The 19,240-nt window shown below is 31.5% G+C and overlaps 1 protein-coding gene across 1 annotated transcript; it reads left to right on the plus strand.

The window, feature by feature from the left end:
• Positions 1–5,005: 5,005 nt before the first annotated feature.
• On the plus strand, positions 5,006–8,247 carry LOC129306227 (uncharacterized). The gene is made up of 2 exons (XM_054946701.1): positions 5,006–5,946; positions 7,133–8,247. The coding sequence occupies exons 1-2, from the start codon at positions 5,348–5,350 to the stop codon at positions 7,791–7,793; spliced, it is 1,260 nt and encodes a 419-aa protein (XP_054802676.1). The 5' UTR covers positions 5,006–5,347; the 3' UTR covers positions 7,794–8,247.
• Positions 8,248–19,240: the final 10,993 nt, after the last annotated feature.

A 19,240-nucleotide genomic window follows, 5' to 3' on the forward strand; every position in this document is an offset into this window, starting at 1 on the left:
GAGTTATACAAATAAATTAATTTTTATGTAATTTTAATATTAATGTACATAACTTCACATGGTTATATATGTATAATCATTCTTAGGAGAAAAAAAAAAAAAACTTGACCCCTCCTGACTCCAGGTCCTGAATTTGCCACTGCTTAATACTATATGCTGAATGCGGCAGTAGATCAATAATTGCCCGATAACTGAGCTGCGAAATTTAGGCGACGATTTTCTGTGGAGGACGAATAATTGAATGCACTAATCATTTCATTTGGTAGGGTATTTTAAAATATTTAAAAATCGAATAACTTATCTTTGCGTAAATTCCCAATAATTTATTTCAGTCTCTTCTTGTTCTCTAGTCCAAATTCAATGGGTGCGTATCATTTTTCCTTCCCCCTCCCCCACCTAAAGTTGAATTGTTTAAAATGTAATAAATAGAAGCGTGATTCTGTTTTGATGATATATTTTGCTAAGTATTTTCTTTTGTATATTCGAATAATTTTGAGAACACCGCATCGATGTGATATTAAACATTAACTAAATTTTTCATGGAAAGTAAAACTTCATTTAATTATAAAGTCAAGTGACCCTTACAACCAATAATAACAAAAATTCAAAAAAAAAAAGTAAACACTACTAAAAATTAGATAATACATAACACCTTTTATATAATGGTTATTGAAAAAAATAGTTATATAATTAGGGCGGGACTGGGGATTGGAAAGTGGAGACTATATAGCAGCTATATTATCTAACCGTTGTATAATCTCACACTTTATATAGTAATTATTAAGTAAAACTATTAAATATTACATTTAAAAAAAATTACCTAAAGATTATATAATGGTTGTTTATAATCAAGCGCAATATAGTCTTTTAAATTATATAATGGTTTAAGTGACCATTATATAATAACATAATTATTTTATATTTAAATGCCGAAGATTGTATGTAACACTCCTTTTAAAAATAAAGCAAATAATTAAAAAAATTTGTTAATAAATTCATTTTTTATGATCTTATCCTAAAGAGCCAATAGAAGCACACCAAAAGCCTATTTTAATGGAGGGCATTTCTACTCAACGACCTAACAAAATATCAACAAATGAGATTCAACATTGGTAAATGAATACAAGATAATAAATTGAAGAGTTCAAGATGACATAGTAGATAGCCCCCACAACAGTCCAAACCTCAAAAGTTTACAAAAGAGACAATAGGGGGATTATGAGTTAGAAGGGGTTACACAGTCAAAGCTTGAACCAAACTTGAACAACAACACCTGAAGACACCTAAGGATATATATATATATATATATATGTATATATTCAATCTATATAATGTTGCCCTTATTACCTCGGTACATGGCTAAAATCTCCAAAATAATCATGGACTAATTCATACAATTACCCAACCATAAGTATAAATCTTAACTATAGTTAAAATAAACTAACTGATATAGAAAAGAAGAGCCCAAATACAAAAGTCTACTATAGTTAAAAAAGTTTACAAGTATTGAAACTCATTTCAAAATCAAGTAATTCAACTTCAAGTAAAGCACAAACTTTTCAAAGTTAGGGATCCCAAATCTTATACTTAAATACTGTGAAAACAGTAACCAAATTAAATTGGAATAATAAATATGTGTAAAAGCATGGGATACCATTTGTATAAGGAATAGATGGAAATAGATTTTTAAAATTCCAAGACAACACAAATGGGAGGGTCCGTTGCGACCAAATTCTAGTAATTTCATTGTCATTGATAGCAACATGGTTGAACTTTTGACATGACCAAATTCTCCATCTGATATCTGATTAAAATAATCTAGGTATTTACAAAAACCTCCTTACAAGATCTAGCTAATATCATTTATTCACTTTCCAATTTTATCTCATTCAAAAGTTGGACATCCATTTGCAAAATTCCCACATTTTCTTACTTAAATCACAATCCAAGTATCTAATACTCTAACCGAATGCCAAAAGCTCAATTTTACCCCTATACCAATTTGAATGGACTAAAAACAACATGTGCAATACACTACCACACTCATGTAACATATATATCTCAATTTTAATCTTTAACCCCTTAAACTCAAAAATAGAAGGAGGAAGTCAATTGCATTTCAATTATCAAAATAACCAAGTAGTCACTCTGCACTAGCATCCACATAACTACTATCACACTTACACTAGTATTTTGATTATGCTCATTAAATCAAAGTATAATACATATGTCTAAGGGCCCAAAATACAATCAAATCTCACATAATGCAAATGGTGCAAGTGTTATTAAAATGTACTACTAGTTGGCAAAAATCAAATCTAAATACACTTATACTAGCAAAATAAGAGGCCTACAACTGGAAAACATGATTCCTTAAGCCTCTTATTTTGCCAGTCCCTATAATATGTTAAGAGAAAAGTGAAAACAACTACTTAGTAACTAATGTACATATATCCTATATAAATGCAAGTTAATCAATTATAGTAAAATAAAGTAGGCATTTTTAGCATACATGATTCACACTATAACAGTAAGCATCATGGTCACAATAATATAACTAGGTGATATATCATAATACTATGCATGATCACACTTTCATTATATCCTCCTGATACCTCCTACTAAAATCGTGAGCTATTTAATCAAATGAGTTTGTTTATGCAAATCAACTACCTAAGTTTTTCAATTATAAGGAGCCACCTGGCTAATAATATTACACTCACTTTTGAATCACAATTTTTCCTAAATCACACCTTATGAGGTGTCATAACCCTAAATCATTATTCTTGTTAAATAAGTAAAAACTATTTAGGTTTGGGTTCCTCAATACATCATGAGATAGTCCCTCATTGAATAAGTGGGATAAAATAAATGATAAGTCATCGAGCTTCAAATGTTAGCCATACCACGTGGTTTTATATTACTACTACTTTTTATAGGTGAACCCTTACAAAATATGATTATTTATATATGTTCTTTATACTTTGGCAAAATATATTTAATTTGGCCAATTTTAATTTTTGGTTAACTTTAGCTAGTTTAGCTTGCAATATGTTTTATTTGGTAAATTTTTTTGTAATTACTTTAATGTATTAGCATTTTTTAAAATAATTTTGAAGTACTTTTAAATAGATTTTAAACATTATTATATGTTTGAATAATTTTGGTTTTAATTGTATAAAAAATTTGGTTGAAATTGTAACTGAATTATTGGATTGCAATTTTGGAAATGCATGTATATTGTTTGTTATTGTAGGGGTATTCAAAATGCAACCCCACAACAACCAAAAAAACTAAACTAAACTATATAGAATTTATTTTAAAATAACCACTATATTGTTCAATCTATATATAATATAACGGTTAATAGTATGTTGAGAAAACATAAAAAAAATTAAATAAATAAAATATACTTTTAATCCTATAACTTTATATAAAGTTTTAATTTAATTTTTTTAATTTTATGAAGTATTTTTTGTTGGTTTCAAAAAAATTTTTTTGTAAATTATTATTATTTTAAAAAAATTAAACTTAATATATTAACATTTGAAAATATTTTGTCAATATTTAAAAGTTTAATATAAATATTTGTTGAAATAAAACAAGCAGTGTTATGATTCAACGATTTAAAAGATGCTTTATAAAGTTAAGAGAATAAAATAAAACATTATTTAAAGTTAAATGATTAAATGTATAATTTAACTTAACTAAAATTGGGCCTGCTTTTATGACAATTCCTTCTAAATAACCATTACTCCCTCCGCTCAAAAATATAAAATATTGTTTTAGAAATTGAACGTTAAAAAATGTAAGGCATTTTTAATTTTTTAAGGTATAATTATTATTTTTTTTTAAAAGTGCTTCTATTGATAATAACTTTATATTTATTGTAGAGTTTTTACTAGAGATAAATATAAAAAAATAAAATTAATTAAAAAGTAAGTAATTACTTCATTGGAGGATGAGATTCGGTTAAAAATGCTTTAAATTTTTAAATGAAGGAAATATATATTAAGCAACTATATAGTGATTATTCTCATAAAATCATTATATAGTTGACTGAAAGTTTTATTAAAATCAAAACTGGAGATATCTATATAACAGTTTTTTTTTATAAATAATTGTTATATAGATTTAAAAAATTACTATATAATTGCTTCTAGACTATATAGTGTCAAAATATATAATAATTAAAAATCATTATATCTCATATATAAAATTTGTGGGATTAAAGCTTATCGTTATATATAATATAAAGTTTTAATCTCTATATAGCAATTATTTTTATATATTAGCAAAAATAACCACTATATAGAGATTATTATTTTAGCAGTGAAATATCTTTGAAACAATTACTTCTAATCAAGTTTAACAATACTCAAACATGACACTATTAGATAGTTGTATAAAAAAATGAGTATTTTATAATTTGTATTCTCTTTATTAAAAATATAAAATATTTTTAATTAAATCTCAACCTTTAATAAAATAGTTAATTATTTTAAACTTATTATATTTTTATTTATTTTTATTTAATAAAGTATTTTACTTTAAAATAAATAAAAAATAATTTATTTATTATGAACACTTATAAAAATTGTATTAATTATATATTAAAACATTAAAAATCCTTTACATTTTCTTTTACAATCAATTCCTTAAAACAATTACCTTATAACACGAGCAGATTTCAAGCATCCATGAGATGGGAAAATTCAATAATGCAGATTTCAAGCATCGCGATCTCGAAATTTTTTTCAGCAAAAGGAAAAGATAACGTCCCAAATTGTTGGACGGGACTACAACACTGTTGGATCCATAAGGCCATTGGTGCATCCATCTCGATAAGCAAAAGGCGTAAATAAAAATTACACATGACTCAGTTATTTAGGATACAAGTTTCAAATTCACGGATCAAAAACACATGACCACTTTTACCAGTCAACAGATTAAAGCGATTCCGCCAATAAAACCGAGCTTCACAGTTCACCCCTGAATTAAAATATACATTCCTCTTCTTGTGTAATATTCCACCATGGATCATCGTATTCTGTCACTCTGTCTTTTTCCCGGGGAAAGCCAAGAAGAAAAGTTAGAAAATAAAATCCCCCGACGAGGAGGAGAGAGAAGCATGAGTGGTCGCATCGTTTTTAACACTCGAGCCGACACCCATTTTAGTCCATAAAGTTAGATGTTTTCGATGCTCTGTTCTCGCCATCTCCACTTCCCACTCCTATCTGCTGACCAACTCCTCACACTCTCTCGCCCTTTCTTTCTCAAATCTGTTAATCCCGAAGCAGAGTAATCAATAGTTTCAGACCAATAAGTTGAAGAAGAACGGGGGCCAATGGATCCGTGTCCCTTTGTGCGGCTTATGGTTGAATCGCTGGCTCTGAAGCTTCCATCGGCAACCAAACCCACACCCGGGTCGGGTGTTCACCCATCCGCCACTCCCTGCTTCTGCAAAATCCGGATAAGTTATTTTCCGTCTCAGACTGCTCTGCTCCGTCTCTGTTCTTCAGCCAGTGACTCTGCGCCGGAATCCACCACCTCTGCCGCCGGTTTCCACCTGGACTACGACTCTCTCCGTCGTTTTTCTGGCAAGCCCGTCAGCCTTCGTATTTCCGTCTACACCGGCCGGATGGGTCACACCTGCGGCGTGAGCGGCTCCAAGTTACTTGGTCGTGTTTTTGTGAGCATTGACTTAACCGATGCTCTGTCTCGCCCCCATACCTTCCACAATGGGTGGCTCCAGCTGGGGAAGAACGAACCGTTCAAGCCATCGGCCCAGCTCCACCTGGTGGTCCGGTCTGAACCCGACCCACGCTTCGTGTTCCAGTTCGGCGGCGAACCAGAGTGCAGCCCCGTGGTTTTCCAGATTCAGGGGAACATCAGGCAACCCGTTTTCAGTTGCAAGTTCAGTGCGGATCGAAATTCCAGATCACGGTACGGCCTCATTGTCTTTTTCGTATTTCCCAAAGTTTATCCGCAAACCCTTTAATTTACCGTTACGTACTTTTCATAAAGAAATTATATTATACATTGTGGCCACACTTTAATCCATTTCATCATGCGTATATGGCAGACTCAGCGTTGAAATTGTTTGGTCAGAGCCGTATATGTGATTTGTGAATTAGCTGTTTTGACGGAGGTTTAGATGAATTTAGTGGTGGGACATTTAAATGGTAATAAGGTGAGGGGTGAATAATGGATTAAGGTGAGGACTAGGCATGTGGGCTGGCTTGTCTATATCTTTAGCTGGTACCAGCCATCATCACATGCAAAGACAGGGTCTCATCATCTTTGTGCGTCATCATTTCATGTTACTTTCATTTCTTAGTTGTTATCTCTTCTGTGATTATTTGGATTTTCGGAGCATGTCGTAAGCTTTCATTCATTCTTTTCTTGTTCCGATCCATGAAGGAAACATGAAAGCTGCCAGTTCTGCCACGCTGATTTCATGGATTGGGAATTTTGTTCCCAGTTTCACACACTCTACTCCTGCGTTCCAATCTCATCATTCAGATAGCCTTTCCTGTTCCTGAATGCCATGGCACTTTCGGAATTTTCTTGTTTTCAGAACTACATTGTCTTTAATCAGCTCTTCTTTTTATTTATTATTAACTTATGGATTACGGAAAAGACACAATCGTAAATGAAACGATTTCGTGCAGACTCCTTGCTTCCTGAATATAAAACATCATTGACCGTAATCTCTAAAAGCCCCTAATCTTGTTTAGTTTCTTAACATTTTCCTCCACCTTTTTATGCCTGAGAATCAAAGTGCAAATCATTCCTTTTTTGTCCTTCACTTTGTTTAATTGTATTCCTTTTCTCTCTTGATTCCTCCCGCGCGCAGATGAAGTCAATCCCTTCCATTAAGATTAAAAAAACATCATGTGTGATCCTAGGCTGCGCACCCAGTTTTAGTTATAGTCAAACAGACAGTTTGAGATCTTCCAAACTGTGAAACATAACTACCTCCGATTCCCTGCCATGTTCTCGTATTTCTGGCTGTACTTTCGAATCTCTTCTCATTTGATTAATTATGATCCCATCACATTTTGACATCTTAATCAAGTTGTTATATTGAACTGATAAATGAAATCATTATCCTGTTTTTTTAATCCAGGTCGGTTCCGTCAGATTTTACCAACAATGCAAGCAAGTGGAGAAGGACATTCACAGGTGATAGAGATCGGCACGGGAGAGAGAGGAAAGGTTGGATGATAATAATACACGATCTGTCCGGCTCTCCGGTGGCCGCGGCCTCCATGATCACCCCCTTCGTCCCTTCACCCGGGTCGGACCGCGTGTCCCGGTCCAACCCCGGAGCCTGGCTTATTCTCCGACCCAACGGCGCCTCCGTGAGCAGCTGGAAACCGTGGGGCCGCCTGGAGGCTTGGCGTGAAAGAGGTCCCACGGATGGGTTGGGATACAAGTTCGAGCTGGTCACCGAGAACGGACCTGCGAGCGGGATTCCCCTAGCTGAAGCTACGATGAACATGAAAAAGGGTGGTCGGTTCTGCATTGATTATAGGGCGATGAAGGATTCTGGGTTGGGTTCGAGGCTGGCCGGAAAAGGGTTCGTGATGGGTTCGACGGTGGAGGGTGAAGGCAAAGTGAGCAAACCTATTGTACAGGTGGGAGCACAGCACGTGACGTGCATGCCTGATGCCGCTCTCTTCATCGCCCTCTCCGCCGCCATTGATCTCAGCATGGATGCCTGCAGGCTTTTCTCCCATAAACTCCGGAAGGAGCTTTGCCACGTCGATCATGATTCCTTTCCGTGACCTTATGTATCTGTTGATTAATCAATCACCACCAATCCATCAGTTTTAATTTCCTTCTCATTCTTTCCGCGCGCTGATTTTGTCTCTCGTATTTATATATATCTTGAACATTCTTTCTTTCTTTCATTTTTGCCTTCATATGATCCTGGGAGTGGACTTTCTTTCGGTTCGCCTGGGTTATATATGAAGGTTGGTTTCTAGTTATGGCTCTGCGAATTTGCTTCTTCGTCCAAGAGTCACAAAAGTGTTGCTGCCTTGCTGGTTTTTATTTTTATCATGGTGCGTACCTGTAAAGCTTGCCTGCGGGTGGGTTTTTCTCAGTAGCGGGCTCGCAGAGTAGGAGAGTGATTTCACTGCATTGTTTGATGCTCGGATGTATAAATCTAAACACAATATTTGAACTGTACAGACAGATTCAATGCAAATGTTCATTTATATATATATATATATATATATTTATTTATTTATTTATTCATAGGCTCATTTCATGTCTACACCATCAAATTTCGAATTCGAATTTCTTGCGGGTTGACAATCATGATCTCAGGTCTCATGAAATCCATTTTTATGGTCCGTTTACCAAGGACTGGATAGTGCTGATGATTTGAGCTTAGTCAACCCATTTAAGCTCAATAAGCACTAGCACCAATCCTAAAAGAAAAAAAACATTTAAGGGTTTGAGGCTAATCCGGCTGTTCCAAACAAGTCTGAGCCGACAGTGGGTAGAAGCCCACCCAAAATTGCCATCCCCTAGTGATCGAGTGTGATGTTCATTAAACTATCGTGGATTTATATTTATATGTTGGGTCCAGTTTCCATGCTCATTCCAAAGATGAGTACATGATGAGATCTAAAAATTTAAATGGTCCAGATTAAATTTAGATAAAATATTATTATATATTATATTTATTAAAAAAAATTATAAAATTTATAAAATAATTTTAATAAATTTTTTATTTTTAATATAGTCTAGATTTAATTTAGAGGGTTTAATTTAACATTAAAATTTTTATAATTGATGTATATTAATAATTCAAATGTATTTTGTATAGTCCTAAACTGCACAAAGTATTTTCTAAATAATTAATATACATTAATTATAAAATTTTTAATATTAAATTTGACCCTCTAAATTAAATCTAGACCAGAATTAAAATAAAAATTTATTAAAATTATTTTGTAATTTTTATACATCTTTATTTAAATAAATATAATATATAATAATATAATGATAATACTTTAAATTTAGATCATCTAACTTAAAATCTGAAGGAACATCATGTGCTCATTCTTGGGATGAGTAGGGAAACTAATTCCATATTTATATTTATATATGAATATCTACAAATTATGTTGACATGTACGGCTCAACTAATGAATTGTCTAATGTGTTTTGGCCCCAAAAAAATGAATTGCCTAATGTATGGTGAAGGTCCAGTGCAAATGGGACAATAATAGCATAGCATAGCATAGCCGTGGCATGTGGTGTGGTTGTAAGGCACTCAGGTGGGCCATGCTGATTTAAGTCAGGTTTAATCCGAGACAGATTTAAAATATCTTATCCTAATTAAAAAGTTTATATAGTCAAACTCGACCCTACTACTTTTGTGCTTATTTGAGCCGTTTGAATATTCAAAACTCTTTAAAAATATTTTTTATTTATTTTTAAATCAATTTTAGTTTTTAAATAATTCTATTAAGCATAAAATATTACTTTAACTTTAAAAAAATAAAATAAAAAATAATAATTTATTAATTTTGTACTTAAGTAACTCTATTACTATTTTATTGTATTATGTATAATTTATTCATGAATGTTTTCTTTACTTATAAATTAATATTTTAATTGTTTAAATATTACTTTTATCATGATCATACATAAATATTTTATATATTTTAATTAAATTATATTATTTTAATTATGATCAAGTTAATCTCAATTTTATTATAGTTTGACCACTAACTTAAAATTATTGCTTTAACTAGTTCAAAGTTTTTAATAACTTTTGAGTAAATTATGCTTTTAATTTTTAAAAATATGAGAAAAATAGTCATCAATATATTATATAAAACAAAATTATTTAACTATGAGTAAAATATTGTTTTGAATTATTTTTTAACCTTTTATATTGTTTAATCCATGTATACAAGAGGTATTTATTATAATTTATTCTTAATTTTTAACTAAGTTTAATGTGGACAATAACCAAATAATAATTCAAGAATATTGTTCTATTTATTTTATTTATCTAGTAGTAGAGTCAAGAATTAGTATAGGACTCAAAACTTTTTAAAAAAATAATTGAGTCTTAAAATATAAAAATTAATATTAAAATATATTTTAAATATTATTTTCAAATATTGTATTTATTAAAAATAATAAAAATATGAAAATATAAATATTTTAATTTTTTAAAAAAAACTATAGTATGCATTCAAGTACATGTTATTTTAGTATAAAATGACATAAAGCTTTAAGATTTAATTATATTTATTATATTTTATGTATTTTTAAAAATATTATTTTTTATTTGGGAATTTGAGCCAAGCCTAATTCAATCAGGCTTGGGCTAAATTTTTTTAGGCCTATACGGGTTGGCCTTAAGATTAAAAAAATATTTTTTCAAGCTTGACCATAAATTTTTCAGGCTGATTCAAACCGGCCCATCGAGCTTTGCCCAAATTACCTGTTCTATGTGATTGGCATAAAATATATTATTAAAAATGGAGAATCTTATTCATGAAGATGAGAAAAAAATTATTTGCAGATAAGAACTAATAAATAATTTATTGTTGTTAAAATGGGAATATAACCACCATATTTATTCATAAAAAATTCATTCCTATTTCAAACCCTAAATTTTTCATAATTTTAAAATGAAAAACACGAGAGAAAATCTAACTAAAAAATATTTAACACACTTATACAATCTTAAAATACTTAAAATATTATCTAAAGTATCATATTATAAAGTCTTATCTTCTAATCCAACCCCCCTCTCTCTCTCAGTGTCTCTCTCTCTCTTAAATCTTCACACTAAACACACACCGGTTCCAATCTGTCCCCCCTTTCTTTTTTATTTTACATTCCTTTTTTTTATTAATCCCTCTTCTTTTTTATAATAATAATATTTTTATTTTTATTTTATAAAAAATCATAATTTAGGATTTGGATTTTATTTTAGATTAAATTCAATGATAATCCCTAATTAAATTATTCATATTTAAATATATATTTAAAATTACCCATTTGCCCTTCAATAGCTTAATTAATTTTGGATTAAATTTTGGGATGTTACAAATTGAATGGATGAAAGAAATAAAGATAAAATAAAAATGACCAAGGTGTGGAGAAGGAATAAGTCAATAATGTATATGAAGGGAGAAGGATAATTTAATCCATAAGATTGAAAGTTATAATTGGTGAGGTTTGTGGTAGGTATTGTAACATCTTAAAAATTTAATCATAGTTAATTAACTTAATGAGTATAATAAGTAAGTTGATAAGGTGTATAGCTAGAGGGACCTAATTAGTATAATTAATTGTGATTTCAGTCTTAAAAGTGGGTTTGGAGTGAAGTCAGGTCGCCCAAGAAAGAAAAGAGGAAGAAAAAGTAAGAAGAAGCCCTCTGTGTCACATGTTGTAGAGTGTGGTTAATTCATTGTGGCACATAGAGGCATATTTAAATGCAACAAGCTTCTCTGTGGTGTATGGCCAAAAACTTGATTTAATCAGTTTATCTTTGCATGCAAAATCAGAAAAGGAGGAAAGGGAGAAAACGAAAGGCACTTTTTGAGGTCCTACTAAGGCACGATATTTGATCCTATTGGTGATATTTTGAGGCTCTCAAACACTTAAGGTGAGTAGTTCATGCTTTTCTCTCCCATTCTCTCCCTCATCAATGAAGGTTTAAGTTGGAATGTTGATTTTCGGTCTATAAGAGTTATAAGGCCAAACCCATTTATTAAAATAGATATAATAGGAGTTATTTAAATTATTTAAACCCCGTATTAATGATTTTGTGTATAGTTGTTGAGGGAGAGCCATTAATATGTAAAAATTACAATTAATATGGTTGTTGAGAGAGTTTGAGACTCATTAATAATGGTTTAAAGACTCAATGGAAGTAAGGTGAGTCAATGGAACCTAATGGATCAATTGGGTATGAATGGGTAGAAATTTATAGGATTGAAGAATAGAAAAATGTGGAATTCATATTAATATAATCCCTGAGGGTGAGATTATGTTGATATCTTTGTAATGTGATTGTAGATTATTGTTATTGGCACCATTCAAGCCTGTGAGAAGCTTTGGAAGTTGGTATTTAAGGGTAAACCTTTAATCTCTCAAAGGTTTGAGATAATTGGGAGAAACATATTCTATAAAGTTGTATGTTAATTTGAAAATTGTTGAATTTATATATTGATACTTGTTATGTAAATATTATTGATGCAATTTAGCAATGTGATGATTTTGAAATGAAAAAACCCTATGCATTCCATCCAATGTGATGATGTTGTGAAAATTCCCTTAAAAACAAAAGAAACGTCTGATTGATGGATGGACAGACAGACATTAGATACGGAGAGCACTAACACGTTGTTCGTGTGGATACTAGTAAAGGGAGCAGATCTTTATTGTCATCTCCTGAGATCCAACTACTTGAAGACAACACATGAGAAGTTTGAAATAGAAAGTAACTCTTTTATTCATCCTGACTTAAACAAGTTCGATCAGTCTGCAATTGTGATTAGTATTTAAATTTTTAATCTCTTGCTACGCCTACCAATCCATCAAATCTAGGCTATATAATCGCATATCAATTAATTATAGATATAAATGGCAATAATCTCACTATCATCATATCCACGTATTTCAAATATAACCTTAATCATAAAAATAACAACCATGTGGCAGGGCATGCAACATTTCATCAAATATATTTCAAACATATAAATCTTAGGGTCACAATAATAACAACTATGCGCTTGTAATGAAAGACATATCGGACCACAACAATAATAAACATGTGGTCAAAACTATAAATACATGATTAATGCCAACTTATACCTTTCTGATACCTTTGACATAAAATCGATAGCTATTTAGTGGTTATATCCACAACTTGGACTAACCCAGCCTTCCAACCGTGATAAGCTATCAGGCCAGAGCCAACTCACTTACTCGTGCTTCACAGTTTTCTCCAATACTAACAACCATGGTGTATCGTACCCTTAAGTTAGCCTCCTGATGAACTAGTGGAGACTAGTTAGGTTTGAGTCCCTCAAAAAATAAATGGGATAGTGCCTAATCAATCATGGGACATTGGCTACCTCTCAATTTTAACGGTCAATGTCAAGATGATTTTTCGATTCCAACGATAATTTGCCATTACCACATGAATTTACTAATCTACTCCTCTTCCTATAAGCAAATTCCCACCTCAATGATCATGCCATGCACTCATTAATACATAGTATGCACAATTATAGATAGTCATCATAATATATCATTCACTACCAATTCATATATTTCATATTCCATAAATCTCATCAAACACCATAAATCTCATGACATTCATGATCATACATTTACATATGCATGTTTATATTGATTAGCATGATTAACACATGCAAAAATATAGGTATCACATTTTGTCATTTTACTAACATATTTTCATGCATGTCACAATGACTTGCCAAACATTGCATCGAATATGAATTCACAACAATAATAAGTTCCAAACACTTTAGTTCAACAAATAATTAATTAATAAACAATTATACAAGTTAAATCTTTCGTCTGGTTATTTTAAATTTTTGAGAGGTCAAATGTTGACCCCACAAAATACAACTTCTCGAGCTTTTCAAATGGCTTGAATGGTGCCAAATTGATTAATCTACAATTCAATCACAAGAACATTTATTATTATCCTTATTTAAATAATTTTCACACTTTAGTCAACCTTTCAAACTTACATAAGGATAAAGTCAATCTTCCATTTTTCAATATACCCATCGAGTCTATTAAGTTTCTTTAACTCGCATTGCCATTAATAAACCATTTAACCATCATTAACGGTATTTAAACCTATTCAACTACCTTAATTAATGCCCTTTTTGGGTATTAAGGGTCCTCACCAACCAGTGACTTACCAAAACCATTAATGTTATATTAAATAATCTAAATATCTCTCAATAATTATATTTTAGCTATTGGGTTTGGTCCCTTAGCTCACATAGACCAAAATTACTATTACAACTCAAACTTTAACTTAACTCTTCAAGAAAAATGAAAGAGAAAAGAGGAAAAGAGTTTATAAACCTAAAAGAGTTTATAAACCTTATCTTTGGTGTTTTATAACTCCAATATACTCCCAAACCTTCAATGTACCAAGCCTTAGTAGAGAAGTTTCGTTTACTCTTCATTTTCTCTCTTTTCTCCTTTTGGTTTTCTATCTAATTTATGACCAATTTATCAAAAAATTTGGCCATGTGCTGAGGCATACGCACCATCTACTATTGCGCATGGCATAAGGAGGTCTCTTCTTGCTGGTTTCTATTTGTGTGCCGCGGAAGACGTGCTGCACATCACAGCATATGGCACAGAGGTTCCTTCTTCAGCTTTTCTCACCTTTTGACACCTAGGTGGCTTGACTTAGCTTCAAACCCAATTTTAAAGCGGAAAGTCACAACCAAAACACATCTAGTGGACCTCTCCAATCACACTACATTAATTCATTTAATTACTCTAATTAAACTTAATCAACAAAAAAAAACAACAAGCCTTTATCCCACTAGGTGGGGTCGGCTACATGGATTGCAAGACGCCATTGTGCTCTATCATTTATTAAGCTTTTAGAAATATTATTAATTAAGAGATCACGTTCAACAACTTCCAAGAGTGTTCTCTTAGGCCTTCCTCTACCTCTCTTAATCGGACTCAAAGTTATATGTTCCACTCTTCTCATTGGTGCCTCCCTTGGTCTTCTTTGTACATGCCCAAACCATCTCAACCGATTTTCTACCATTTTTTCCTCAATAGGTGCCACCCTCACTTTTTCACGTATGTGCTCATTTCGAATTTTATCTTTACGTGTATGTCCGCCATCCATCGTAACATTCTCATCTCTGCTACTCCAACTTTATGCTCTTGCTGTCCCGTTAGAGCCCAGCATTCACTACTATATAACATTGCCGGTCTGATAGCAGTACGATAAAACTTTCCTTTAAGTTTATTAGGCACCTTACGGTCGCAAATAACTCCTTTAGCTTTTCTCCAATTAAACCACCCAGCTTGAATTCTATGTAAATATCTCCACTGATTTCGCCATCATTTTGAATAATGGCTCCCAAATATCTAAACTTTTCCACTTGAGGTATAATTTGATCTCCCAATTTCACTTCCAAATTATTTTCGAATAGTCCTTTACCAAATTTACAATATAAATATTCCGTCTTACTTCTACTCAGACGAAAACCTTTCACTCCAATGTCCTCCTCCATAACTCAAGTTTGCAATTAACCTCTTCTCTTGTCTCTGCTATAAGAACTATATCATCCGCGAAGAGCATACATTTCGAGATTTCCTCTTGAATATGTTCCGTCAAAACATTTAAAATCAAGTTGAACAAATAAGGACTCAGAGATGATCCCTGATGTAGTCCAATCTTTATAGGAAAATCCTTTGTTTGACCACTAGGCGTTCTTATACTAGTTTTTACCCCCTCATACATATCTTGTATGGCTTTAATATAAGCAATCCGTACTCCCTTTTTTCCAACGCTTTCCAAAGTACTTCTCTTGGTATACGGTCATAAGCTTTTTCCAAATCAATAAAAACCATGTGTAGATCTTTATCTTTACAACGATACTTTTCCATTAATCCCCTTAGTAGATAAATTGCCTCTGTAGTTGATCTACCTGGCATAAAACCAAATTGATTCTCAGAAATACTTGTCTCCAATCTCAACCTGTGCTCAATTACTTTCTCCCACAATTTCATTGTGTGGCTCATGAGTTTAATCCCTCTATAGTTAGTACAATTCTGAATATCTCCTTTATTTTTATAAATAGGAATTAATGTACTTCTCCTCCACTCATCAGGCATTTTCTTGGACCGTAAAATCACATTAAATAACTTAGTTAACCATCTCACCCCTTCTTCACCTAAACATTTCCACGCTTCGATAGATATACAATCAGGTCCGTTAGCTCTACCATTTGCCATTTTCTTAAGAGCTTCCTTTACCTCCTTATCACGTATTTTTCGATAGAATGACAAATTTTGTTCTCCTTCACCAGTTACTAAATCCTCCAAGTTACTAGATGAATCCTCTCCATCATTGAAAAGTTTAGAAAAATAAGTCTCCCATCTATTTTTAATTTCATCATCTGTAACTAAAATTCTTCCCTCTTCATCCTTAATACACCTTACCTGTTCTAGATCTCTTGATTTTCTTTCCCTACTCTTGGCAATCTTATAAATATTTTGCTCTCCTTCCTTCATCTCAAGGTTCTTATAAAATTCTTCAAAAGCTTTGGAACGAGCTTCACCCACAGCTCTCTTAGTTTCCTTCTTAGCCATACGGTACCTCTCCCAATTTTCCTCATTGTTACACAAATGTATGGCTTTAAAACAGTTCTTCTTATACTTGATTTTGTCCTGTACACTATTATTCCACCACCAAGACTCCTTATCTCTCGGACCAGAACCTTTTGATTCTCCCAAAACTACTTTTGCAACCTCCCGTATCTTTTTAGCCATATCCTCCCATATGATGTTAGCACTTCCCTGAGAATCCCAAATTCCTTTATCTAAAAGATCTCGCTTGAAAATATCTTGCTTCTCACCTTTTAATTGCCACCACCTAATCTTTGGTGTTACTACTTGTCGACGTTTTGGATTTTACTCATAATACACACATCAAGGACTAGGACCCTATGTTGTGTCGTTACAGCATCTCCAGGGATCACCTTACAATTTTTACAAAGTTTTCTATCTGTGTTCCTAACCAAAAGAAAATCAATCTGCGACCTTGAGGCTCCACTTTTGTAAGTGATGAGATGCTCATCTCTCTTCTTGAAACAAGTGTTGGCTAAATTTTCTAGGATGTTACACAGTTACCTATGACTCGGCTTTAACTCGGACAAACTCGGCCAACCTGAGTCAAATTTTATTATTTTTATTTTCTTTGTTTTGTTTCCTTTATTTTTTTACTATTGAATCCTAAATCATTATAAATTTCTTAATTAATAATTTTAAAGTTGTTATGTTTTATTATTGTCATAAACTTATAATTATTATTTCTATAAGACATGCATAAGATTTTAGTCCATAAATTATTATTTTTCATTTACTCAAGAATTAATTACTTTTATTTAAATATTACGGCCTTTTATATGAATATTTCTATACATTTACTCAAAATATGTTATTTTAACTATGACTGATCTGATTTAGGGTTGACTCCCTACCTGAACCACTAACCTTTAAACTATTACCTTAATTAGTTTAATGATTGGACCATTTCAACACCTTGAATAGTTATCTCCCATTGTTTGATAAGGGAATTCGGAGAAATGCTTTTATTTTTATGACAATTAAATGTGTGTTTAGTTTCATGTTAAAATAATCAAATTTATGATCTTGAATTAAAAGCAAATCAAAACTATAACTTGTTATGACTTCCAACGCAAGATTAAACACACATTAAATTTAGAGAACATGGTGATTATTTATACATTCAAGTTTATATATACATACATACGTACGTACATATATATATATATATATATATATAAAAGTAGAACTACAAGTGACCTTCCAAGCCTGACATGTGTTCTTTTTTCAAAATGCTGAAAAAACATAGCACCACATTAACTCCATTTAATTCTATTAACTTGTCTTTGTAATTTCAAATTTTTATTTTAAAAATTGATATATCTAAATTCATTTTTTCCTCACTCTTCCCTCATTATCTCTCCCACTCTCCCATCATTATAACTTCCTATAAGCATTTAATTTTTTAAGCCGAGAGATTATGGTAATATAAAAATAAGAATGATAAATAATATATTTCCAACCCCACATATGTCCTTTTCTCAAAATGTTGCAACAAAGCATCACACAAGCTCCATTTAATTTCATTAACTTATTTTTATAATTCAAAATTTCTATTTAAAAAAGGATTTATCTTAATTCAATTTTTCCTCATTCCTCATTATCTCTTCCACTATTCCGTCATCATAACTTCCTATAATCTTGTCCCTATTTTTGGACATTTAATTTTATAAATCAAGGGATCGTGGCAATATAGAAATAAGAATGATAAATATATTGTTTATTATGATGAATAATATAATAACATTTTAAATTAAATGAATTATATATGCGTGCGTGGGTAAGTAGAATGTTGTCATTTATACCCTTATTTCCAAATATAAATAAATATAAAACTATTCCACCCCGAATCTCTCTTTAATATTCCAAATTTTTGTTAGTTGATTTATAATTTTAAATTTTAAATTTTATTTAAAATTTAAAAATTAGAAGTAAATTAAGTGTAACTGTCCCATCTCCAAAAATATTTTTACTATCCGGACTCTCCAACTTCTTACTCATAATTTTAAATTTAAATTTTAAAAATATTGCTAAATTATTCATAATTTTAAATTCCAATACTCATAAACAAATTCTAATTGACTTCCCTATCTCGAAATTCTCTCCATTATTCTAATTTTCCAAATTTGTATTTTTAATTTTATATTCTCAAGAGCAGTTACCACTAAGTTATTCAAGCACCATGGGGTAGTTATTCAAGAATTAGTAGATAGTTTATTGCAAGCATGCTAAGGTTTATATCATACTATGCTTTTAATAAATTCCAAGTTAAGTTCATTATGTTCATATTAGTGGGTGCTTCATCTCATTTCAAACCAATCAAGCTTCACTTTTGATCGAATCCCCTGAGCAATGTGCTATTGATCATCGAGTTAATTCTCCTTCCAAAATTGTGCAGCAAATTATGAAAGATATGGTTATCAAGTACACGTATCCTTCTATTTTTTTCCTTTTAAAAAAGAATTTCATATTCATTTTTATTCTAATAACAACCTCATGCTCCTAACTTCCTATTGTTCGAGTTCATCTTTAAATATCATTTCTACACCAATTCAACATGTTGATGATGCAATCCTTCCCTTCAAGTTTGAGGTCCACTAATGCTACATTATTGATGCATCTAGACATACTACTTGATAAAGTTAATGCTGTTAAGGCATGTGATTTTTAAGTAATTGTATGGTTCATGGCTGTTGTTTTGATCTTTATTAGAGGATGGTATTCAAACTCTAAATTTAAAGTTGAAGTTTAGGATTCACTCTTTTCTTTGTTTAGGAAATGTTAGCTTCTATTTTAATGTGCTCCATGGCTTGCATGTGTAGAC

Source organism: Prosopis cineraria, unplaced genomic scaffold, assembly GCF_029017545.1.
Source record: "Prosopis cineraria cultivar Desert tree isolate PC_DT_omini unplaced genomic scaffold, ASM2901754v1 PC1, whole genome shotgun sequence".
NCBI classification, from domain to species: Eukaryota; Viridiplantae; Streptophyta; class Magnoliopsida; order Fabales; family Fabaceae; genus Prosopis; species Prosopis cineraria.

Excerpts from the sequence above, each read along its gene's own strand:
- LOC129306227 (XM_054946701.1), top strand. The coding sequence starts at position 5,348 with ATGGATCCGTGTCCCTTTGTGCGGCTTATGGTTGAATCGCTGGCTCTG. Across the intron at positions 5,947-7,132 it reads GATCGAAATTCCAGATCACG|GTCGGTTCCGTCAGATTTTA; the intron begins GTACGGCCTCAT and ends TTTTTAATCCAG.